Source organism: Phalangium opilio, unplaced genomic scaffold (genome assembly GCF_054372755.1).
Source record: "Phalangium opilio isolate 3A_F unplaced genomic scaffold, DU_Popi_V2 ptg000041l_1, whole genome shotgun sequence".
NCBI lineage: Eukaryota > Metazoa > Arthropoda > Arachnida > Opiliones > Phalangiidae > Phalangium > Phalangium opilio.
Genome location: NW_028324165.1, coordinates 3,247,850 through 3,274,619, shown reverse-complemented (window position 1 = coordinate 3,274,619; position 26,770 = coordinate 3,247,850). Strand labels below are relative to the sequence as shown.

At 38.0% G+C, this 26,770-nt stretch overlaps 2 protein-coding genes and 1 long non-coding RNA gene across 5 annotated transcripts in view; all 3 read right to left on the bottom strand.

The window, feature by feature from the left end:
* Nucleotides 1-26,770, bottom strand: part of LOC149679383 (uncharacterized) — a 49,821-nt gene that overhangs the window by 22,402 nt on the left and 649 nt on the right. Inside the window, exons 1-6 of one of the 3 annotated variants that reach the window (XM_089835078.1) lie at nucleotides 19,692-20,585; nucleotides 17,094-17,159; nucleotides 16,051-16,132; nucleotides 15,876-15,980; nucleotides 15,240-15,371; nucleotides 14,281-15,154 (exon numbers count right to left, since the gene is read on the bottom strand). In XM_089835078.1, coding sequence (XP_089691204.1) covers nucleotides 14,281-15,154; nucleotides 15,240-15,371; nucleotides 15,876-15,980; nucleotides 16,051-16,132; nucleotides 17,094-17,140 — 1,240 coding nt within the window. In that variant the 5' untranslated portion in view covers nucleotides 17,141-17,159; nucleotides 19,692-20,585. Of the gene's footprint in view, nucleotides 1-14,280; nucleotides 15,155-15,239; nucleotides 15,372-15,875; nucleotides 15,981-16,050; nucleotides 16,133-17,093; nucleotides 17,160-19,691; nucleotides 20,586-26,770 lie in introns of those variants that run through there. The other 2 variants (XM_089835079.1, XM_089835076.1) reach the window with 2 other exon arrangements.
* LOC149679385 (uncharacterized) lies at nucleotides 1,292-3,423 on the bottom strand. Its single transcript, XR_016365754.1, has 2 exons — nucleotides 2,857-3,423; nucleotides 1,292-1,473 (listed from the first exon to the last, which is right to left on the bottom strand). It is a non-coding gene; the product is annotated as an uncharacterized LOC149679385 (long non-coding RNA).
* On the bottom strand, nucleotides 9,930-14,160 carry LOC149679384 (uncharacterized). Its single transcript, XM_089835126.1, has 2 exons — nucleotides 11,412-14,160; nucleotides 9,930-11,344 (listed from the first exon to the last, which is right to left on the bottom strand). The coding sequence occupies exon 1, from the start codon at nucleotides 12,688-12,690 to the stop codon at nucleotides 12,151-12,153; it is 540 nt and encodes a 179-aa protein (XP_089691252.1). The 5' UTR covers nucleotides 12,691-14,160; the 3' UTR covers nucleotides 9,930-11,344; nucleotides 11,412-12,150.

Here is a 26,770-nt window from a genome sequence, read left to right as displayed (position 1 = left end):
TTTCAAAAAGTGTATATACATGTATATACGTATATATTTTGTATTTTTTAAATTGTTGTGAAAGAAAGAAAGGAAAAAAAGCCAAATGTAATTATATCCCTTTAACCAGAAGTTCATTATAACCCTGAAGTCCTGCTTTAACTATGAAAAGTAACATTATTGTTATGTTGTTAAATAGATAGTTTTCACACATGGAGAATTCATACCATTTACACCAGGAGGCCGCTACCTGGAGGACAGAAATCCGTCTGCTTTTGTCCTCCAGGTAGCCTGGCCTGGTGATATGGTATGAATCCTCCATGTGTGAAAACTATCTATAGGACTTGAAAATAAAACTCAGTTCAATTCAAATTAGTTCTGAAAATTGCGACACAGTTTTGGTCCATTCATTAGAGAAGAGGATGAACAAAGGTTTTTGTCCAACACATTTAAAATGTATATCCATCTATTCATGCACGTGTCTTCTACGTTTATGTTTTGTCATATTACTCTTCTGCGTGCTTGCATAGTCACACCGATCACATTTGAAGGGTTTTTCACCACTGTGAATGCGTTGATGTGCGATCAAACTAATCTTCTGTGTACATTTATAGTCACACCGAGCACATTTGAAGGGTTTCTCACCACTGTGAATGCGTTTGTGTCTGTTCAAATGACCCTTAAGCGTACATTCATATTCACACTGATCGCATTTCAAGAGTTTTTCACCACTGTGAATGAGTTTGTGTCTGATAAATTTACGCTTATTTGTACACTCATATTCACACTGATCGCATTCGAAGGGTTTTTCACCACTGTGAATGCGTTTGTGTCTGATCAAATTACCCTTATTTGTACATTCATATTCACACTGATCACATTCGAAGGGTTTTTCACCACTGTGAATGCGTTTGTGTATGATCAAATTACTCTTCTGAGTGCATCCATAGTCACACTGATCACATTTCAAGGGTTTTTCACCACTGTGAGTATATTCATGTTTGATCAACGAACCCTTGTCCGCGCTGGCATATACGCACTGTTCGCATTTGAAGGGTTTTTCACCACTGTGAATGCGTTTGTGTCTGATCAAATGACCCTTAAGCGTACATTCATATTCACACTGATCGCATTTCAAGAGTTTTTCACCACTGTGAATGAGTTGATGTCTGATCAAAGTACTCTTATACATGCATATATAGTCACAATGATCACACGTGAAAGGTTTTTCACGACTGTGAATGCGTTGATGCGTGATCAAATGAACCTTCAGCGAGCATCCATAGCCACACTGATGACATTTGAACGGTTTTTAACCGCTATGAATGCGTTGATGTTTGATCAATTCACACTTATACCTGCATGAATAGTCACACTGATCACAATTGAAGCGTTTTTCTTCGACGTTACCCTTTTTAATGCGACTTTGTAGAGCCCTTTTATATTCAGTTGAATATTTGAACCCCTTTTCACGTTTCTTCTTGACTTCCTTCCCTACAGAAAATATAGAAAACCATAAACATCATTTATAATTAAGTATCAATACAATATCATTCACGCGAACTTCATAAAAAAGGTAACGCGTACGAAAACGCATTGTTACAGAAAAAAAGGTGTGTTGATCAAAATTGTTAGCCGATGAGTAAACGAGCATATATGAATTAAAAGGGGCCGAACATCAACTTAAATGGAGAAGAAACCGTAATGGCTCAAAAATCAAACGGTCGTATTATAAACCTTTCTTTGCTCTCACCATTAACAACGGATTTTCAGTGAAAAAAAGGTGTGTTGATCAAAATCGTTAGCCGATGAGTAAACGAGCATGTACGAATTAAAAGGGGCCGAACATCAACTTAAATAGAGAAGAAACCGTAATGGCTCGAAAATCAAACGGTCGTATTATAAACCTTTCCTTGCTCTCACCAATGGATTTTCTGAGAGTCAAATGCTAGGTAACGCTGCGTAAAGACAAGTTACCAATTTATTTCGTTCTGGCACCCCCTCTCTATTGTCAAAGTATTTTTGTCTGAAGAAAGTACCAGCGATGATGATGAAGAACCTTGGGAAAGGAAGCATTTTAAGGGTTTGCTACATTATCCAAGAGGATGAAAGGTCGTTAAGTTCTACAGTTCAAATATACGTTATGCATAAACTTGAAAATAACATAAAAAAAATCGAACACATTTAAATATGTTACGGGTCCAGAATAGTACGTTCTTAACAGGCTAGGGGCTCGTCGCAAAACAAACAACTTACGAAAATATATTTAGATTGAAATTTGATCACCGATACAATTTTGAATGCAAAGTTATACTGATAAACAAGTGATAAAATGTACGTTACAAAATGATTAAACAATAAAATTCACTCATTAAATCTCTATACGTGATATACCTACTAAGTACTGGAAAAACAAGTTTGAAAGCTGATGACGAAGTTAAAGTAATAAAAGACGCAAATGAAGATCCACGACTAGGGCTCGAAAACTACGGTCATTTTGTAAAATGGTAAACTATGCCGTAATCTACAGCGTAAATTACCGTTATATTGATTGTTTTTATGCTAAATAATAAAAATAAACCACTTTTTGAAGCGTTTTCATTTCATTTTTAAAAATAAGTAAGCATGCGCGGGTAGAGCAAAATTTTAAGTGTAACACGATTTAAAACATGGAGCTTTTAGACCTTTTTCCAGAAAAAAAGAAATATGAATTGGGTGGGTATTTTCAACGATGATGACCATTTTCGTAATTTACCCGATAAAATCGTAAATTACAGTTACCCGATAAAATCATAAATTACAGTTACCCTGGTAAATCACACTTGAAGGGTTTTTCACCACTGTGAATGCGTTTGTGTGTGATCAAATTAAACTTACGATTACAAGCATAGTCACAATGATCACATTTGAAGGGTTTTTCACCACTGTGAATGCGTTGATATGCGATCAAATTAATCTTCTGTGTGCATCCGTAGTTACACATATCACATTTGAAGGGTTTTTCGCCACTGTGAATGCGTTGATGTTTGATCAAATCACACTTATACTTGCATGAATAGTCACACTGATCACATTTGCTGCGTTTTCCAGCGATGAAAGGAAAGAGGGAATTTTATTATATTCATTATTCAACAGCTAGATGAAAGGTACTAAGTGCTACAGTTCAAATATATGTTATTCATAATCTTAAAAATAACATAAAAAGTGTGAAAGTTTTGTCCAACACACTTAAATATGTTCCATATAGGATATAAATGATTTTTTTGGCTGTGTAGTATTCAAATCCATTCTATTTGCCCATACTTTTTCCAAGTCTAGAGCGTTCCTTATAAAGCACATTGATCACGAACAAGGGTTTTCCCCCCCATTTGTAAATGGCTTGTTGCAAAGAAACACTAATCAAAGTTGAAGATTTTTTTCTGGTCCGCGTTTTAATGTGACGTTAAAGATTTCATCCATACCAAGTTTGATCTTGATTTAAATATAACCTGGACGAAGCAAAAACATTTAAGGTAGAAACGACCACTCTTCACATAAAGTTTACAAAGAGCTATTAAATATGTAGAATTGTGGAGGCGCAATACAATTAAGATTAGAGAAATTTAATGGATTATTATATACACAGTTTTGGCCCATTCATTACAGAAGACGATGAAATATGGTTTTTTGTCCAACTGGTTCAACACATTTGAAAATTAAAATGTAAATCCATCTATTCACACATGTGTATTCTACGTTTATGTACTATCAAATGAGTCTTCAGTGTACATTTATAGTCACACTGATCACATTTGAAGGGTTTTTCACCACTGGGAATGCGTTGATGCGCAATCAAACCACTATTCCGGGTGCAAGCATAATCACACTGATCGCATTTGAAGGGTTTTTTTACCACTGAAGGGTTTTTTACCACTGTGAATGCGTTGATGCGCGATCAAATTACCCTTCTGCGTGCTTGCATAGTCACACTGATCACATTTGAAGGGTTTTTCACCACTGTGAAGCCGTTGATGTCTGATCAAATCATTGTTCCGATTGAATCTATATTCGCACCGATCACATTTGAAGGGTTTTTTACCGCTATGAATGCGTAGGTGTATTGTCAAATCGCACTTCCTCGTACTTGCAAAGTCACACTGATCACATACGAAGGGTTTTTCACCACTGTGATATTATGCGTTGATGAATGTTCAGAGAACTCTTCTGCGTGAATCCATAGTCACACTGATCACATTTGAACGGTTTGTCACCGCTATGAATGCGTTGATGTTTGATCAAATCACACTTATACCGGCATGAATAGTCACACTGATCACACTTGAAGCGTTTTTCTTCGTTACCCTTTCTAATGCGACGTTGTAGAGCCCTTTTATATTCAGTTGAAAATTTGAACCCCTTTTCACGTTTCTTCTTGACTTCCTTCCCGACAGAAAATATAGAAAACCATAAACATCATTTATAATTTAGTATCAAAAATACAATAACATTCACGCGAACTTCATAAAAAAGGTAATGCGTACGAAAACGCATTGTTACAGGAAAAAAACGTGTGTTGATCAAAATCGTTAGACGATGAGTAAACGAGCATATATGAATTACAAGTTGGGAAAACCAAAATATTACCTCTCCGTGTGGAGAAGATTATATAAACTTAAGTATCCAATGAAAACGTCGACCTTTTTGCCCTCATCCTTTCCCGCGCTTTGCGCTTCCGCATTTCATCCTTACTCTCAACATTATCTTCCTCCATTTTACATATAAAAATCAAATACTCACAAAAAGAAGCGGCAAAAACCTGCTGGTTCTTTACAACCACTTAATTTGACTTAATATCCAATTTCCAACAACAATAATATACCGGTAGTTTAATTGACAACCTACTAGCATCGAAATTCTCATTAAGAATGGCTCCCGCGGATAAAAAAGGGCAGTTTTCAACTAGGTGGGCGTTATCTCTTTAGATTTGAAAAATATCATTTGTCTTTTTTACCAATGCCAAAAGGAGATGATCCAAAAGGACATAGCTTTCCAGCCTTGGAATGAGGGTATTGTGTGTCAGGTTCTCTCTAACGAACGTCTCATCTCGAGTGTTCCTAAAACTTGATATCCCAAGGCTAGGCCGAATGTATCTACTGTAGAGTAAATGGTGGTTGAACACCCAAAGTTTTTCTTTCCTAACATTTTTTCTCGGCGCCAACTAACATCAGCCGCGGAAAGCTGGCTCTCACTAAAAAATTCCACCCCCCCTTAAAAAATGTACGAAACTTCAATTTTTGGATTGGAGGTTGGGTCCGCTTGCGATGAGCTTCTCGGCCAATAGAGAGACGGATATCTTATAAGACGATCGGAGTTTACGTTATGGCGGAGCAAGTTACGAATAACGAATCGGGTGTAAATGTATTAATTTAGAAATGGATAAAAGGCTCTCAAAACAAACTCAAGAGTATTTCCGCGCCAGAAAAATATAATTCCGTCGACTTTCTTTAAAAACGTTTGCACTCCACACGATACACCGTTGCCATAAAAAACGCAAACACCGTGCACTTGGATGAACCCTCCATGCTTGAACTTACTGGGATAAAAAATTAGCCCCGCCTGTTTTACTTCACTCTCCACCGCTGTGGAGCGCTGCTTCAAAAGTTCGTTCTCGGTCGTGGCCGATATTTCAGAAATTTTATCTCTCCATTCACGCGAGCTCCGTTGGGAACTTTAAAAAGCTTAACGTCAGAACTTTCAGACACAGAGGCTACGGCAAAAAATCTTACATAGGAACTTGGTGTAAGATTATTCTACTTGTGCCAATGCCTAACCGTTTGGATTTTTTTTAAAGCAATCTTAGCACCAAAAAATATTTTTTGATACAAAATAAATGTTTTATATTCTTATTAAGAATAAAACAAGAGGATAAAAAAGGTCTGTCCTCTCGTACTTTTTTAAGCTTTTATCATGATTACTCTATACAACAGTAACAAGGAGTATAAACCCATTAGTGGAATCAGTATTTTTTTTCCGAAACAATCTCGCTTATGTTTATCCTCTCTAGACTTCGCTAAAAACGTATTACTCCTACGTAAAATATTAATAAACAGGCAAGGATTCATACCATTAAAGAAGGAGCGCAATATTATCCATATTTTCATTTCATATACAGAGAAAAGAAATTATTATGTTTCTGAGAGGAGCTTCCCATTTTTGTTGTTGTTTTGAAAAATATATCGCAATGCAGGGCCTTGATAGATATAGGAGGCAATGAATGAAATATATCACAATGCACGCGCCTTGATAGATATAGGAGGTAATGAATGAAATATATCACAATGCACGGGCCTTGATAGATATAGGAGGCAATGAAGGAAATATATCGCATGCACGGGCTTTGGTAGATATAGGAGACAATGATAATCTCTCTCTTTGCACGAGAGGTTTATCTTTAATATTTAAATAAATATAATTATTTTTAATTATTTTAATCTTCAATAATTAACATTAATAATATTTAAATCGTTTAAAATAAAGTTATACCTATTATCATCTCAAACTTTGCTAATATTGCCCGCTTTCTTCAAATTTTGGGGTATATATACGATTCGTTTCCATTATAATAGTAAGGAAAAAGCGCATTTGCGAAAACCTTTGATGGCGATCCCACCTTAGGGAGGCTAGACGTTTCTCGTAACCCTAGCTGATCGCCGCGTATATCCTAAAACCAAACGATGATAATGGGGTAGAAGCCAATGATACAGATTGGTGTCTATGTGGAATAGACGGAAGACCAGTGGATGGTGGTGTTAGAAGCCAGTGTAAGTGCACACTGGTAGGATTGACAAAGAGCAGAAGATGGTGTGTGTTGGAAGCCAGAAAAGTACGAAACTGGTGTTCATGTGGGATGGACGAAGACCAAACATGGTGGTGTGAGAACTCAAGTATAGAGTAGCCAACGGAGAGAAATACAATTTTCCAAATTTCTGTGAACTGTCAATGCGGTCCGGAAATTGGGAACACGTTTGCTCCGATACGCAAACTGCGAACGCGGTCACGTGGGTGTAACAACGGACACACAGACAGACACACACACACGGCCGTTATAGAACCTCTTCTGGACTACGTCACACGGAGAGGTAAAAAGGGGCCGAACATCAACTTAAATGGAGAAGTAACCGTAATGGCTCGAAAATCAAACGGTCGTATTATAAACTTTTCTTTGCTCTCAAAAACGGATTTTCTGGGAATCAAATGCTAGGTGACGCTGCGAAATGACAAGATACATGTCAAAGTATTTTTGGTCGAAATAAGAAGTACCAGCGATGATGGGAAAGAGGGAATTTTATTATACAGGGTGTTTCTGAAAAGTCCATCACAAATTAAGGGGCGTGTTTATGGGACCAAACTGAGCGGAAAGTACCAAAGAACATGGGGTGTACAACATTTTGTTACGGAGATATGGCCTTCCAAACATTCGCCCCTAAAACAAGGAAATATCCAAAAATGAGGAGTAACACTTAAGACCGACTAACCAGCTTGTTTAAAATTACTAGACAATTTCAATAGCCTTTAATCGAACAATTGATTTCTACCTTTACTAATCAGAAGCGTATAAATGAGTAGAAGTATGCCTACGGTGGTAATGTAAAATTAATCCCAAGTGACATGATGTTTCAAGATCTTCCCAGCACCAAGTAAAATGGTTCTGATTGAAGGGACTTTTATTAGCACAGCGTAAACAACGTTATTTTCAGGAATTAGTCCAAATGTCCACGGGCGGCATTACAAAAACGAGGCAGTCTTTCGAATGATACTTGGACATGTTGGAAGATCCCTGGCTTGTTCCTGTTATCTCAAACCGTAAAAAGCTACGCAAATCTTCATCATCACGGACAACACTCTTGTACGTTAGGTATGACCTTGAGAAAACCTAAAAGGACATCTCGAATGTATTTGAAAAACCCATCTCCAATTAAGGGGCGTGTTGTTTGTTTCCAACAGAGTAAACTCGCCCAGAGAACAATTACAATGCAGAGCCACGTTTCGGCGTTAATGGCCCACAAAGGTGGTCCCAAAAACAAGAACAAACTTTAATTTGTTTCGTTCAGTAAGTGTTTCATGTGTCATAGATAAAACGCCATGATTAATGCACAAAGAAAATGTTATTGACAAGTTTTCGGACCGCGATGCTGAAATGTGGTGGTGCACCATCGTGCATGAACCACATTCTGTTTATTAAACCTAAGGGTACGTCTTCGAGTAGTTCTGGTAAATCGTCCCGTAAGAACTACAAGTAAGCCACACCGTTTAACCTGGGCTCTAGGAAATATGGCCCAATTAAATTGTCACCCACAATACTACACCACACGTTTAAGCTGAATTGTACTTTGTGAATTCTAACGCAAGTTGCGTGTGGTTTTTTCTTAATCAGCAAACCAATTGGCGGCTGCTTGTTTTTGGATCGTCCTCGAAAATAGTGAGAACTTCGCCTATTCTTAAAAAACAGAGCACTAAAACAGAGCACTATGTTTTTTAAGAAAGGAATAAAAGAGGTTTCACGTACATGTGTTTGTTTTATTAAACTCATAATTCAACGAAGTCTGTTACAATGCCTTTCTTCACAAATGCCGAATATGCGGATATGCACCTAATGTATGGACTAGCCGAGGGGAATGCCGCTGCAGCTGTACGCTTGTATCAGGAAAGATTTCCGCAGAGGCGACTACCAAATCGACTGACGTTCGAGGCTGTGGACAGACGTTTGAGGCAAGATGGACGAATCCAACCGGCTGGACCTCAACCTAGAGCGAGAGACATCCCAGAGGCCGTAGAAGACGAAGTTCTCACCATTTTCGAGGACGAGCCTGAATCAAGTACCCGCCAAGTTGGTCGCCGATTAGGCGTAAACCACACGCTCGTGTGGAAAATCCTCAGAAGCCACCGGTTTCATCCTTTCCATGTTCAAAAAGTTCAAGGTTTGAATCCAGCGGACTACCCACGACGCACGGCGTTTTGTCAGTGGTTTCTGGCTAAAGTAAACGATATCGATTTCCCACGGGATTTGTTGGTTACTGACGAAGCTAACTTTTCACGGGATGGTATTATTAACTTACATAATAAACATCAATGGTCCCAGCTAAACCCCCACGCAACTTGCGTTAGAAGTCACCAAGTACAATTCAGTTTAAACGTGTGGTGTGGTATTGTGGGTGACAATTTAATTGGGCCATATTTCCTAGAGCCCAGGTTAAACGGTGTGGCTTACTTGCAGTTCTTACGGGACGATTTACCGGAACTACTCGAAGACGTACCCTTAGGTTTGGTAAACAGAATGTGGTTCATGCACGATGGTGCACCACCACATTTCAGCATCGCGGTCCGAAATGATCTTAACGCGACCTTCCCTTTGCGGTGGTTAGGTCGAGGTGGACCTGTGGAGTGGCCTGCTCGATCACCCGATCTGAACCCTTGTGATTTCTTTCTTTGGGGCCACCTGAAAGACTTAGTTTATTAGACTGAAGTGCCCGATGTTGAAGAGCTACGTCGACGAATAATTCACGGCTGTCAAACAATTCGCGAAACTCCAGGCATTTTTCAACGTGTAAGGGAATCATTTGTAAGACGTGCTAATGTGTGCCTTAACGCGGGTGGTGAACACTTTGAACAATTTTTGTAACTAGTTGCAATTAAATGTTAAAACTTGTCAATAAATTCATTTTCTTCGTGCATAAATCATGGCGTTTTATCTATGACACATGAAACACTTACTGAACGAAACAAATTAAAGTTTGTTCTTGTTTTTGGGACCACCTTTGTGGGCCATTAACGCCGAAACGTGGCTCTGCATTGTAATTGTTCTCTGGGCGAGTTTACTCTGTTTGAAACAAACAACACGCCCCTTAATTGGAGATGGGTTTTTCAAATACATTCGAGATGTCCTTTTAGGTTTTCTCAAGGTCATACCTAACGTACAAGAGTGTTGTCCGTGATGATGAAGATTTGCGTAGCTTTTTACGGTTTGAGATAACAGGAACAAGCCAGGGATCTTCCAACATGTCCAAGTATCATTCGAAAGACTGCCTCGTTTTTGTAATGCCGCCCGTGGACATTTGGACTAATTCCTGAAAATAACGTTGTTTACGCTGTGCTAATAAAAGTCCCTTCAATCAGAACCATTTTACTTGGTGCTGGGAAGATCTTGAAACATCATGTCACTTGGGATTAATTTTACATTACCACCGTAGGCATACTTCTACTCATTTATACGCTTCTGATTAGTAAAGGTAGAAATCAATTGTTCGATTAAAGGCTATTGAAATTGTCTAGTAATTTTAAACAAGCTGGTTAGTCGGTCTTTAGTGTTACTCCTCATTTTTGGATATTTCCTTGTTTTAGGGGCGAATGTTTGGAAGGCCATATCTCCGTAACAAAATGTTGTACACCCCATGTTCTTTGGTACTTTCCGCTCAGTTTGGTCCCATAAACACGCCCCTTAATTTGTGATGGACTTTTCAGAAACACCCTGTATTCATTATCCAAGAGGATGAAAGGTTGTAAGTGCTACAGTTCAAATATACGTTAAGCATCATCTTAAAAATAACACAAAAAGTGTGAACGATTTGTCCAACACATTTAGATATGTTCCATATAGGATATAAAAGAAATTTTACGCGGCCATCAAATCCATTCTATTTGCCTATGCTTCTCCCAAGCCTTCTGCGTTCTTCCTAAGGCACATTGATCACATATAATGGTTTTTCTTTTACCAATTTGCAAATAACACGAGGTGCGCTTCCAAAGAAACACCAGGAAAATAATCACAGTTGAAGATTTTTTTCTGGCCCGCTTTTTAATGCGACCCTATAGATTTCATCAGAAGAAAATAGGGGAAGTGGGTAGCCGTAGCCTTGAGCCATACAAGTCGTCCAGTGATTCTCACTTACAATGGTCGATTCCCCTACCACCCTTAAAATTTGAATCTGGCCAATCGGCGCGAAGCATAAAATAGTACCAGATTTCATTGCGAACGTCACCATGTAGCAAACTGTGGAACTAACTTGTGTAGTCTGCTTATATTTCTGCTGTGCTTCAGTTTGAGTTAGGGTTACGTCAGGCAACGGGTTAATGCGGATATTGGTTTAATTAAGGACGAAAATTCGGTTATTTAATAAAATGAATGTCGTTAAGAGTACGCAGTGTGATTTAACGTGCAAGGAAACTACCGATAAGAAAACTCAGGCTGTGTTGAAAGGAAAAGTAAGATCTACCCAAACCAATCCCAATGTTAAAAATCAAACTACAACAACTTGGATTCAACTTTATTACTTTGAACTCTTCCCTATCACAGTTTAAAACTTCGGACAAGTTAATTTTTTCCCTGGAACTTAGAAATACCCTTGTATTTAAAAATAAAGACATATTTTAAAATAAGTTATGAATTTAGTACTTACCACTCGATTCCAGCCTCTGCCATTCTGCCTGAGTGCCTCACTGCCTCTAGCAGACGCCTCTAGTCAGTTGGAAGGCGTAGGACCGTACTGTCCACAGAATCACGTCACTCGTGTGTTAATGCGCGTAAAAATCCTATCTCTCTTCACCCCCACGGGGAGGGAAATGGCGCGAAAAATCCGTAAACGGGACGCCTCGCGAAGTTGCCCAAGCTACCCACTTCCCCTATTTTCTTCTGATTTCATCCATACTAAGTTTGATCTTGAACTAAATAAGCCTGGATGAAACAAAAAACATTTTGGGGTAGAAAGAACCACTCTTCACATGAAGTTTACAAAGAGGTATTAAATATGTACAATTGTGCAGGCACACTACTTAAAAGCGAGAATGCCAAGATTTTAACTAGTTAAGCTATAATAATAGGAAAGGAAACCAACATTTTTAGACCCGAGTCCTGGTTTAAATTATGGGTTGCTTAAAATTTGCGTAAATTTCAAAATTATAGGAATTTTGACGACTTTTGCCAAAAAAAAAATAGGAATTTATAGGACAGTTTTAAAGATATAGGCTTTTATAGGAATTATAGGACCTTTAAGGGACCGGCATTGTGATGCGTTTGTGTATGATGAAATTACCCATACGATTACAAGCAAAGTCGCATTGATCACATTTGAAGGGTTTTTTACCACCGTGAATGCGTTTGTGTATGTTCAAATTACTCTTCTGAGTGCATCCATAGTCCTACTGATCACATTTCAAAGGTTTTTCACCATTGTGAATACGTCCATGTCTGATCAAAAAACACTTGTGCCTGCTGGCAAATTCACACTGATCACATTTGAAGGGTTTTTCACCACTGTGAATGCGTTGATGTGCGATCAAACTAATCTTCCACGCACTTGCATATTCACACTGATCGCATTTGAAGGGTTTTTCACTACTGTGAATGAGTTGATGCACGATCAAATTATCCTTCCGCGTGCTTGCAAAGTCACACTGATCACATTTAAAAGGTTTTTCACCACTGTGAATGCGTTGATGAATGTTTGGAGAACTCTTCTGCGTGAATCCATAGTCACACTGATCACATTTGAACGGTTTGTCACCGCTATGAATGCGTTGATGTTTGATGAAATCAAACTTATACTTGCATGAATAGTCACACTGATCACATTTGAAGAGTTTTCGTTCTTTAATCTTTCTAATGCGACGTTTTAGGCCCTTTTTATATTCAGTTGAATATTTGAACCCCACAGAAAATATAAAACTCACAAACTTCATTTATAATTTAGTATCAAAATACAATAACATTCAAGCGAACTTCATAAAAAAAGGTAGTGCGTACGAAAACGCAGTGTTACAGAGAAAAAAGGTGTGTTGATCAAAGGCGTTAGCCGATGAGTGAACGATCATATCAACAAAAAGGGGATGAAGATCATCTTAAATGGGGGAAAACCTTGGCTCGAAACCAGAAAGGTTGTACTTTTAACTTTCCTTTGCTCTCGAATTAATTTTCATTAAATCATTTTAAGGTGGTTCATTAGAACTTACTGAATGATGAAACTTATGTTGAAGAATGTAGGACTGGTTTAATTAAAATATAGGAGGTTCATAATTGTTATGAATCATTAACGAACAGGATAAGAACAGATGCGCAAGTCCCGCAACGTGGAGTTTAGACAGTTCAAGTAATGTTACCCCTAACGATAATAATGGAGGTGCAGGCAATCATTTGAAGATGAATAGCGAAATTCTGGGTACATTTTGTGTAAGCTCGCCCTTGGAGGCTAGACGTTCCTCGTTAAATCTAACGATGGCAATGAAGTAGAAGCTAATCTCAAAGATACGGAATAGATGTACGCCAGAAGCCAATGCAACAGATTCGGTTTATGTGGAATGTACGAGAGATTAGGCAGATGAAGGAATAGTGTGGATTGGTACTCAAGAAGAACAGTTGACATAGTGAAATACAATTTTCCCCGATTATTGGAAAACGCGAACACGTTTACTTCCATATGCTACCTGCGAACGTACTCTATTGTAACAAAAGACAGACAGGCACAGAAACGTCCCACACAGTAACTCTCAATATGTCACTCGGAGGGGTAAAAAGCAGCGTTGATTAAGTATGTTTACCTAAGAAAAAAGTTATAGCCACCCATAGTAGCACCATAAGTGCACTTTTGGTAGCACTGATCATATTTGAAGCGTTTTTCATTGCCATGAATGCGTTTATGCACGATTAAATGACACTTGCGCCTGATCACATTTCAAGCATTTTTCTTCGTTACTCTTTCAAATATGACGTTGTACACCCCCTTTTATAATCAGTTTAATATTTGAACCCGGTTGTACGTTTCTCATTGACTTTCCCCACAGAAAATGTATAAAATATAAAAACGACGTATATCATCGAACGGTCGTATTTTAAACTTTTCTTTGCTCTCAAAATATTTAACGGGTTTTCAGGGAATCAAATGCTAGGTGACGCTGCGTACAGACAAGTTACCTCTTTAACTCGTCATCGCATTCACTCTCTATTGTCAAAGTATTTTTGGCTGAAATAAGCACCAGCGATGATAAGAAAGGAGTGAAGACCCTTGGGAAAGTTTCATAATTCAAGAGGCTGAAAGGTCGTTAAGTGCTACAATTCAAATATAGTATACGTTATGTATAATCTTAAAAATAACATAAAAAGCGTGAACGTTTTGTCCAAAACATTTAAATATGTTACACATACGATATAAATAAATTTTTTTGGCTGTGTAGCCTTCAAAATTAGACTTAATACCGAGAAGGCGGAAATAGTTGCTTAGAAATATGACTTCTCAATCTAGGTACTCAACACTATAAAAGTATAAAATGACTTACGTGCAATTCCCGAACGAGGCGATGAGGTTTTACCTTCTGGAATCTTTGGAGCGACATCTTCAAATGTCTCCGAGTTGGAAACCAAACTATTATTTTCAACTTCAATTGGAACTTCGGGTAAATCGCTTTCCATAGAGACGGAAGTCAATTCTGATACTTCATTTGGGCTAAGTTCTTGTTTAGGAACATACACTGGCACACTCAATAAGCTCGGATCTACAAACAGTTCCATAGCTTGATGTTGTCTATTATCAGTTTTCTTTGCGTCTGTCAAGGCGATTCTGCATTGGCTATCATCAAGATCGTTTTCTACGTCTAATTCTAGTGAATCGCTTTCGACATTTGCGTCGAGAGAAAGATGCGAATGTTTCTCGGTTTCAACATTCAATTCAGGAACACGAAATTTCCGCGATCGAGTTGTATTATCCTCAATTTCTAACTCTGTCGAGAAACTTTGTGATTGAAGAAGAGAGTCATTAATGTTAATACTGTTTTCAAGAGGTTCTCGTGGCGAATCGCTTTCCGTCGTTGTGTCAGGAGGCATCTCAATTTTGTTTTCGATCTGAAGGTTAGGTGAAGGCGCACATAGAGGCAAACTGTCACTGTAGTTCAGTTTACGGAGACACGGATTCGTATTTCGCGTTATAAGACCCATATTTTCAGTTTTTTCCAAGGTAATTTTATTTTTGGTGTTTGTATTGCCAACCTTGGTAACAGGTGATTCTTGACTAATATTTTCTTTACACAGAATGCCTTGGACATTGTGCATCGCAATTGGAAGGGTCAACTCCTGGCCATTATTTCCCAAATCATTTTCAACGGGTTCAGTTTTCACTAATTCATCGTTCGGAAATTGAAGTATTCCACTTTTCTCCTATTTTTAAAACAATTAACAATAACTTTCATTCTTAAAATAATTCATTTTTCCATCGAGTATGAAAGTGAAGGATCTTGCATACCATCAGATCTTTCACTCTCTTTTCCAAGTCTTTAATGACCCTATTAAGTCTTTTAATTTCGTCTATTTTCTTATTTATCATTAATGTTGTTTTCACTCTCTCTTTTTCCAAGTTTGAAATTAAAACATTACACTAAAAAAAATGAGATTCCATTACAAAACAATCTTTGGACTTTCTTTGGCTGAACGTATTTTGAAGGGGCAAGCGAGAAAAAGGGGAAACCAATGACACAGAAGAAGGGGGATCAGTCTCTTGGTTAATAACAACGGATGCGTTCCCAAACCCCTTAGATTAGAGTCAATCGTGATTGGTGTTTTCACCAATAACCATAATTATTCACCGACCCATAGAGTTTGGTGCTACTTTAAAGGGACTGTTAAGTTGTTGGCGGACCGTTGAATTTTGTTTTTAAAAAGTCACTAGACCCCCTCATTCGTCACCCCCGAGAGTCCGAGTCCCTCTCCCCCGCCGCGTTTGCTAGAAGGAAAGACTACTTTACAGAACCTTTAATTAAGAGGACAGATATGACAATTTAATCCTGTGCATGTAAAATTGGCTATGATCCCAAAAGGGTCTCATATTTTTGCGCTTAATTTCACACTACTAAAAAAAGCTCCCCTATGCTTTGAAAAATACCTCGGCTTCCAGTGTCCTGACTCGATCATCCCTTGCTTTCACTACATGGATAAGATCATCTTTGCTTAAGTGATCGTAGATACAATTTTCCTCATCTTTCATTTCCTAAAAACAAAGTTTCAATAACTTACAGTTTGCGTAAAACATGCAATATTGCAATAATTTCGCAAAATACCTCTTTCATCGCCACCCTTTGAAGATTTACTAAACTCATTTCGGAATTTTGTAAAGAGAGTTTGTGACATTGTAAGTCTTTCCTAAAATAAAATAATTTTCCAAAATGAGTGTAAATCAAAAAATAACACATAACAAGAAACGTTTTCCAATACATTGTACCTTTAGCTTTAAAAAGCTAAGAAATGGCAAAGCTTATAGTTCAAAAAAATTGTTTTAATTAACGCTGCAATTTTGTTCAAGAGCTATCTCAGAAACCTTAGTGTGACGTCACCCACGCTATTTTCCCATAAAATCTAAGAAGTACCAAACATGGCCGCCCACTGTCAAAGTCAATCTGTATTCGTGTGACGTTTTACCTAGGTACTGACGTCACAACTAAAATAGCTCTATTCCTCAACCCCATTTTATGAATACAGCAAAACGTTTCATTCCTTGTTAAGACTTAAAGACGCCGTCTTTGATAGTTTTTTAGTTAGATAGTAGTAAAAATAGTAGTTTTCTGCCTTGCCTCGAGCACAGAGCAAAATAAAAAAAAATACCGATGATACTCATGAGGCATAATAGAGACTTGGCAATTCGGGCTTAACTCCGCCCCAGCGCCATTATGGTTTTTTTTTTCTTACAGAATGAAAGCTATATAAGCCCCTCCTCCTAGTGGAAGATAGCGTGACGTTGCATGACGTAGTACTGCCAAGTCGCTATTCAGATATGCAATATTCCACTACGAGGGTATAGATCCTAAATCTCACATGCAGAACTAAATCTCACTATGGCGAGGACATCTTACAAAATTACACGAGTGGCTAAATGTGTGCCTCTTAGTCTTTTGGGGGTAGAATGAAACTAAATTAACACTATTGTTTAAAAGGCGGCAATAAACAAGCTAATAGCAATAATTTGAAAAAAGTAGCAATATTTAGGGGTTAAAACATATCCACTTTAGTAATATATTGGAAAAGGAGGGAATTTATTCTATAGGTTAAGGTTTAGATCCGTTACATGCCTTGTTGACATCCAAGTTGCATTATATTCATCACTTACCAACTTAAACGTTCGACCATAACACGACATTCTTTAACAAAATCCATCACTCTTTGTACAGTCTTCCTGTTAAGATAACATACGAAACATTTTAATAATAATAAAAATATGGCCATAAACAAAGACTTAAGTGTCACTAATTACCTCTCCGAGTGACGTATGTCACGGAGAGGTTCTGTAACGATCGTGTGTGTGTGTCTGTATGTCTGTGTGTCTGTGTGTCTGTGTGTCTGTGTGTCTGTTGTTACACCCACGTGACCGCGTTCGCAGTTTCCAAATCGGAGCAAACGTGTTCGCCATTTCCGAACTGCTTTCACAGTAACGGAAATAGCTCCTCTACTTGAGTTCTCACACCACCATCTTCTGGTCTTTCTCCATCCCACACGGACACCAGTCTGTACTTACAGGCTTCTAATCACCAACATCTTTTGGTCTTCGTCCATCCGACATGGACACCAGTCTGTACATACTGGCTTCTAATCACCACCATCTTCTGGTCTTCGTCCATCCCACTTGGACACCAGTCTGTACATACTGGCTTCTAAACACCACCATCTTCTGGTCTTCGTCCATTCCACTTGGACACCAGTCTGTACATACTGGCTTCTAATCACCACCATCTTCTGGTCTTTGTTTTTGTCCATCCCACATGGACACCAGTCTGTACACCTGGCTTCTACACCACCATCTTCTGGTCTTTGTTTTTGTCCATCCCACATGGACACCAGTCTGCACACCTGGCTTCTACTCCGTCGTCATCGTTTGGTTTAAGACATTCGCGGCGATCAGCTAGGGTTACGAGAAACGTCTAGCCTCCCTAGGGTGGGTTGTCCACGATAGGTTTTCGCAATTGCGGTTGTTCTTGCTTCTAACTGTAGTTCAACACCCTTATATACTACCTATTTGTGTAAGGCGAAGCAACCGGCGTATGCTTCATTTCAAACGCCAATATTAGTCAAGTCTCTCAAGAATGTTTAATTGTTCTTTTTTAAAACGATGTAACGTTCAATAAGGCGAATAACTAACGAAGAAAATATTAAATATTAATTATATTCATTTTAATATTTAAGATAATCTTGTTTCTCAATTCAAAATTAATACGGAAAGAGTTAAAAAGCAGTCTATGTTTTTGTCAGTGTGTGTCCGTCCGTTGTTACAGTAGTGCGCTGCGTTAGAAGTTCGTTTTGTTTTGATGTGTAAAGGAATCCTACAGAACCATAATTTTCCCTTTATCCTTAATATAAAGTGAATATGTGGAAATATTTTTCGTAATTATGATGCATTTAGTACTTTTGTAGCTTTAAAGCTCTATTTCATTTTGATATCCCAAGAATATTTTTTTATATTATTATTTGAAATGGATGTTTATATATTACTTAAGCTATACTACATCTGTTTATAGCATAATCCTTTCGTTATTGATAACAAGAAGAACGCTACAATTTCGATCATATGAACTTTGATTTGTCAATAGGCCTAGTGAACCAAAAAGTAAACGCTTGGGTTTGGTTTTCGTTTCTGTAATGCAGAGACATTAACGGTTCAGAGTGGGCCGAAAGTTAAATACACTTTTATATAATTAGGCTTAGATTATATAATCATGGTGGAAATCTGGGCCGCGTTCAGCAGAGCCCAGCGCTGTTAGCAGTGTCCTACATAACGGGATTTTGTGTTTGAATTTTGACGTCACGGTGCTTAGCGCTTAGCTAGCGCGGTCTTCAAAGAAAATAGTCGGCTCTTTGGATAACGTGATGTAAAACGCATAGTTCTCAGCTTGGCGAAAAAACCATGGAGGAATTAATACAAATAGCTCTATGGGACTATATCTATTTAATTGGCGTTAAACCGGTTGATCACGCGAGAATTTTAAGAGATATGATAGTTTCTAATTTTAATTATAAAAGTTGTTATCTATCTCTATAAATATGTTATCATACAATTTTTGTTAAGCCTTGGTACCTTGCGTCATTTATAAAACGCCCATGACCGGAGAAAAACTATGACGACAGAGCTCACCGGTAAACATTTCCAAAATCCGCTGTCTTTTTTGGTGAGCTCTGCTGAACGCAGCCCAGACCAGTGAAGGTCTGATCGTAATCGGATAATAGCTTCGTGTTTTCATGCTTTTTATGGCACGCATTTACTTTCAGTGTGTGTAGCCACAAATAAGCTTTGGTGTTATGTAACGTTAACAGTCATGTTGACAAACTAAGAAAATCGTTGAGGTGAAACGAGAGGATAGTGTTTATATGGCAACGCTGTTGTGAATATGGCTTTGAACATAGAGGGCATACAGTTGAGGAGTAGAAAATTGGGCATTTACAAGCACGTAAAGGTAATATCCCTCCAAAGTTTTATCTCTTCATTTCCTGTTTTTCCCCCATCGGATGATTTTAATGTGTACAAGTATATCATTATTGGATGTAAAATGTCGTCTGATTTACAGTATATTTGCTATGCTTTGTATACTGCTTTAATATTTCATAAATTTTAACTTAAGAAACATTTCCATATCTGGGTAAATAAGTTTGTAAGTAGTCGTCTTGACTCGGAGAGGTAATATTTTGGTTTTCCCAACTTGTGTACATTATCACTTACCAGTCAGGGGCCGGCTGATGCTGATTTGAAGTTAGGAACACTTTTCCGGGAGACACTATTTGACCTTAAATTTCCTTTTGACCAATTTTTATCGAATTACCTCAAATTCTAAAATAGTGGGAATCCTCCTATGCGTCGTCTGCTAAAACATTTTAACGACTTTCAGCTTTGGCTTTTCGGGGTCAAATAGTGAGCTTCGTCAGAAAATTGTGGGGTAAAATTTAAAAATGCGAAAACTCCCAATAAACGTTGCAATTAAATTAGGTTACTTGAATTCGTTTCAGAAACTAAATAAAGCTAACTAAACTACCCTCTTTGCCTACAAAAAACCTGAAATTAACCTAAAAAAGGCATTTTTTATGTGGGAACACGAAACTGCATAAACCTATTAATTTATGAAAAGGCGCGAAATTCGAACATATTGGGTAAAACAGTAAATATACAGTAAAAATATAATAAACTATACTTAACATTGCAATTAAAGAAAATTATTAATTTAAACTCGTTTTATACTCTAAATGAACACTATTTAGCACGCTTCAAGATATATGTCAAATGAATTAAGTATAATTAACGTGAAATCTTTGTCTTAGGAAAGTTAGGTTTGGGCTCAATGGGGAGTCAGGTTGCCGTCTTCTAATCTTGGCTTTATTTATGTATCTAATAATTAGAATTTGAGATCTTTGACTTGATCTACTTCAGGTACCGTTATATATAACCAACTAAAAAAGCTTTACTTATTTGAACAGTTGCCTATTGTACTACCTTGATTAAATGACAACCTTTGTTACATTTTCCCGAGAATTTTGGCGAACGAAAGCTTGTGACGTCAATGATTCCGTTATATAAAAATCATAAATTTCATATTAGTTTTAAATTCGCAGTTATAACATTGAATATTACAATGATATATTATAGCTTAGTGTTTTTATTATTGCACCTAATTGCGGCAGAATTTGACCCGAATAAGGTTTTGGAGGAAACTAATGAAAAGCTTAAGAAACTGCAAGAAGATTGGCAAGTGAAACAAGATCAATGGCAGAAAAAGTGGGCTGATATGCACGTCAAAGGTCAGGGCTTCGATTATAAAAAGATGGAAGAAGAATTCAAAAATCTTTGTGATGGAAATCAGAAAATGATCAAAGATGTCATTGATAGTTATCAAGCGCAATTGCAAGCGCAAGGATAAGCTTCAGACTTGTTCTTAAAGAATTAATTTTAAAATAAACAATATTAAAATTGATGTTTACTATATTCATATGGGTTTTCTTAAGGGAACAGAAATCCGCTTCAACCACAGTTAAACCTAAAGTAATGTCCTCCCGAGGGGCTAATCACTCTCAATCTCTCTGTACACCAATTAAGAATTAAGCGTGGTCATTTTAGCGCTGTCAAGGGCAGCGCTTTTAAAGATTACGTGTAATCCGTTTAGTACAGTCGAAGCTGGTAGATAAGAGGTAAAGTGTCCCAGTGTACCTCGCTTCGGAATAGGCGATTGTTAAGTGCTGCCGCGTAGTGCCATAACGTTATAGGTATGAGTGTTTCCACTCAGTCCAGAAAGAATTTAGAAGGGGAGTGGAAAGGGTGGTTTGGAATGTAGCGCAACGTCGTCTACTAAACGTTATCTAGGCAGGTCGACTTCCGGTATGATGCGTTTGTAACAGAGAGATTTTAGAACATGTGACCGGAAACTCGCCTACCCCAAAAAGCTCAACGCGACATCTTGGGCGTCATCACGTTTAATAGAGTCAAAGGGCCTTCCACTCCTCTTCTAAATTCTCTCTGCTCAGTCTTTGTGTCCAAAGGAACACTGATTGAGCTGAGTGACTGGCCCCTCGTGTCTTCAACAACATAAATTTCTCGACACATCAATATTTGTTAAGCCAACGATTTTGAATGCTGAAATCAAGTGCATTCTTTAACGATCGATGGCATAACACCACGTGATTAGGTCTTTATCAATAAGCTACAAACGTGAACACACGTTGTTCGTTTCTCAACTGGAATTTTAGCCTGGTTCTTGTTGATACTGAAATTCCACCCCACCCCTCCCCCGAATAGTTTACCCTAACATCGGCGGCGAATAGTTTAGAGTTTACCCTAACATCGGCGAATAGTTTAGAGTTTACCCTAACATCGGCGGCGAATAGTTTAGAGTTTACCCTAACATCGGCGAATAGTTTAGAGTTTACCCTAACATCGGCGGCGAATAGTTTAGAGTTTACCCTAACATCGGCGAATAGTTTAGAGTTTACCCTAACATCGGCGAATAGTTTAGAGTTTACCCTAACATCGGCGAATAGTTTAGAGTTTACCCTAACATCGGCGGCGAATAGTTTAGAGTTTACCCTAACATCGGCGAATAGTTTAGAGTTTACCCTAACATCGGCGGCGAATAGTTTAGAGTTTACCCTAACATCGGCGGCGAATAGTTTAGAGTTTACCCTAACATCGGCGAATAGTTTAGAGTTTACCCTAACATCGGCGGCGAATAGTTAACATTTAGAAGCTCCTATATTTCAAAATACCCCACCTCGTTGGTCGCCGAGTATTTCTTAAAATATTCCTAGGCACTTGCTGGTAGTTGTATCTATTTTAATGAATTAACTTTTCATTTGCACAACATATTACTATTTTCAAAAGTAAGATTTTGTCTTAAATCTAGAAAACACTCAATTAACAAAAATTGTATTTTCAAAAAGTGTATATACATGTACGTATATATTTTGTATTTTTTAAATTGTTGGGAAAGAAAGAAAGGAAAAAAAAGCCAAATGTAATTATATCCCTTTAACTATGAAAAGTAACATTAAAAAATAAAACTCAGTTCAATTCAAATTAGTTCTGAAAATGGCGACACAGTTTGTTTTGGCCCATTCATTAGAGAAGAGGATGAACTAAGGTTTTTGTCCAACACATTTAAAATGTATATCCATCTATTCATACATGTGTCTTCTACGTTTATGTTCTGTCATATTACTCTTCTGCGTGCTTGCATAGTCACACTGATCACATTTGAAGGGTTTTTCACCACTGTGAATGCGTTGATGTGCGATCAAACTAATCTTCTGTGTACATTTATAGTCACACCGAGCACATTTGAAGGGTTTTTCACCGCTGTGAATGCGTTGATGTACTGTCAAACCGCACTTCCACGTACTTGCAAAGTCACACTGATCACATTTAAAAGGTTTTTCACCACTGTGAATGCGTTGATGAATGTTCAGAGAACTCTTCAGCGTGAATCCATAGTCACACTGATCACATTTGAACGGTTTGTCACCGCTATGAATGCGTTGATGTTTGATCAAATCAAACTTATACCAGAAGAAAATAGGGGAAGTGGGTAGCTTGGGCAACTTCGCGAGGCGTCCCGTTTACGGATTTTTCGCGCCATTTCCCTCCCCGTGGGGGTGAAGAGAGATAGGATTTTTACGCGCATTAACACACGAGTGACGTAATTCTGTGGACAGTACGGTCCTACGCCTTCCAACTGACTAGAGGCGTCTGCTAGAGGCAGTGAGGCACTCAGGCAGAATTGCAGAGGCTGGAATCGAGTGGTAAGTACTAAATTCATAATTTATTTTAAAATATGTCTTTATTTTTAAATACAATGGTATTTCTAAGTTCCAGGGAAAAAATTAACTTGTCCGAAGTTTTAAACTGTGATAGGGAAGAGTTCAAAGTAATAAAGTTGTATCCAAGTTGTTGTAGTTTGATTTTTAACATTGGGATTGGTTTGGGTAGATCTTGCTTTTCCTTTCAACACAGCCTGAGTTTTCTTATCGGTAGTTTCCTTGTACGTTAAATCACACTGCGTACTCTTAACGACATTCATTTTATTAAATAACCGAATTTTCGTCCTTAATTAAACCAATATCCGCATTAACCCGTTGCCTGACGTAACCCTAACTCAAACTGAAGCACAGCAGAAATATAAGCAGACTACACAAGTTAGTTCCACAGTTCGCTACATGGTGGCGTTCGCAGTGAAATCTGGTACTATTTTATGCTTCGCGCCGATTGGCCAGATTCAAATTTTAAGGGTGGTAGGGGAATCGACCATTGTAAGTGAGAATCACTGGACGACTTGTATGGCTCAAGGCTACGGCTACCCACTTCCCCTATTTTCTTCTGCTTATACTTGCATGAATAGTCACACTGATCACATTTAAAAGGTTTTTCACCACTGTGAATGCGTTGATGAATGTTCAGAGAAATCTTCTGCGTGCTTGCATAGTCACACTGATCACATTTGAACGGTTTGTCACCGCTATGAATGCGTTGATGTTTGATCAAATCAAACTTATACTTGCATGAATAGTCACACTGATCACATTTGAAGCGTTTTCGTTCTTTATAAAAAGGGCCTAAAACGTCGCATTAGAAAATGCGACGTTTTAGGCCCTTTTTATAATCAGTTGAATATTTGAACCCTGTGGTACATTTCTTCTTGACTTTCCCTACAGAAAATATAAAAACCACAAACATCATTTATAATTTAGTATCAAAATACAATAACATTCAAGCGAACTTCATAAAAAAGGTAGTGCGTACGAAAACGCGGTGTTACAGAGAAACAAGTTGGGAAAACCAAAATATTACCTCTCCGAGCCGAGACGAATTTACTTTCTAATCTAAACACAGGTCCACCAGCCAGTGAGAAAAACCGGAAATACGTAGTTTAAATTGGCGGGATATTGCGAAGGTCATTTGTAAAGGTTTAATCGTTTAACATTTCCCTGTGTATCCTCATAATTCTAATGAGGACCTAATATCTATCACTTAAGTGTGTATTTAACTTTCGGCTCACTCTGAACAGTTAAAACCTCTTGTAAGAGGACACGAAACAAGGTCAATTCTGGTTTAAATCTAGGGTATCTTATTTCATAGCCCCAAAGCTTCAACACTTATAGAGAGCCGAAGTATTAAAACCCATATTAGGTGGTGTAGTTAAAAGTTGTGTTTACACTATATATAAATGTAGTAAAGCTGAATTAAAAAGTAAACACCAAATTTGAAATGTTAATATAAAAGATGTTCTTGGAATATTGAGATGAAACAGAGCTTTATAGCTACGCAACTACTAAAAGAATCGTTATGCCGAAAATTATTTAAAATATTTCCATTTAATATTCTGCAAAAAGGAAATGTTATCGTTTTGTAAGAGATCTTATCATCCTACTCGCTTATTATTAACTTTGATAAGCGTGTAGTGTTTCGATTCGGATGCAATCTTCATTATTCGTTCTATATAAACTCTCACTTGTGTCATTACATAGAAAGTAGTTTATCTTAAATAATTAATTAAATATAACTGATATTAATTATTTTAATCGTCAGTATTTTACGTTAATTATAGTTAAGTCGGTTTAAGAAACTTAATTCCTAAAATAATTTTAAACATAGCTATCTTTAACGTTATACCTCTAGGGAACACCTATTTCAGAACTTTTGTAAATTTAGGGTATATAAGGCGATTGATTCACATTAAGTGGTAAGAAAATGCGCAATTGCGTGAACCTTTGGTGGCGATCCCACCCTAGGGAGGCTAGACGTTTCTCGTAACCCTAGCCGCTCGCCGCGTACATCTTAAGCCTAACGACGATAATGGAGTAGAAGCCAATGTTACAGATTGGTGTCTATGTGGTATAGACGAAAGACCAGTAGATGGTGGTGTTAGAAGCCAATGTTGCAGATTGGTGTCTATGTGGTATAGACGGAAGCCCAGGAGATGGTGGTTGTTATAAGCCAATAAGGATAGATTGGTGTGTATGTGGGATACACGAAAGACTAGCGCATGGTGTTGTTGTTAGAAGCCAATAAATACAGAGGGGGTTGAGTGAAAGAATCGGCGGTTAGTCAGCAGATGAAGGCGTAACGACTAGTCAATGATTGGCGTTAAATAAGATAGATAAAGTTTTTCGGAATTTCTGTGTACTGCGAACGCGGTCCGGAAATTGCGAACACGTTTGCTCCGACTTGCCAACTGCGAACGCGGTGACAGAAACACACACAGACAGACAGACAGACAGACACACAGACACGTCCAGTGTAAAACCTCTCCGTGACGTCATCGTCACTCGGAGAGGTAAAAAGGTGTGTTGATCAAAGACGTTAGCCGATGAGTAAACGATCATATCAACAAAAAGGGGATGAAGATCATCTTAAATGGGGAAAAAACCTTGGCTCGAAACCAGAAAGGTTGTACTTTTAACTTTCCTTTGCTCTCGAATTACTTTTCATTAAATCGTTTTAAGGTGGTTCATTAGAACTTACTGAATGATGAAACTAATGTTGAAGAATGTAGGACTGGTTTAATTAAAATATAGGAGGCTCATAATTGTTATGAATCATTAAAGAACAGGATAAGAACAGATGCGCAAGTCCCGCAACGTGGAGTTTAGACAGTTCAAGTAATCTTACCCCTAACGATAATAATGGAGGTGCAGGCAATCATAATTGAAGATGAATAGCGAAATTCTGTGTACATTTTGTGTAAGCCCGCCCTTGGAGGCTAGACGTTCCTCGTTAAATCTAACGATGGCAATGAAGTAGAAACTAATCTCAAAGATACGGAATAGATGTACGCCAGAAGCCAATGCAACAGATTCGGTTTATGTGGAATGTACGAGAGACTAGGCAGATGAAGGAATAGTGTGGATTGGTACTCAAGAAGAAAAGTTGACAGAGTGAAATACAATTTTCCCCGATTATTGGAAAACGCGAACACGTTTACTTCCATATGCTACCTGCGAACGCGCTCTATTGTAACAAAAGACAGGCACAGAAACGTCCCAGACAGCAACTCTCAATGATATATGTCACACGGGAGGGGTAAAAAGCAGCGTTGATTAAGTATGTTTACCGAGAAAAAAAGTTATAGCCACCCATAGTAGCACTGATCATATTTGAAGCGGTTTTCACCGCCATGAATGCGTTTATGCCCGATTAAATGACACTTGCGCCTGAATCTATATTCGCGCTGATCACATTTCAAGCATTTTTCTTCGTTTCCCATTTCAAATGTGACGTTGTAGACCCCCTTTTATGATCAGTTTAATATTTGAACCAGGTTG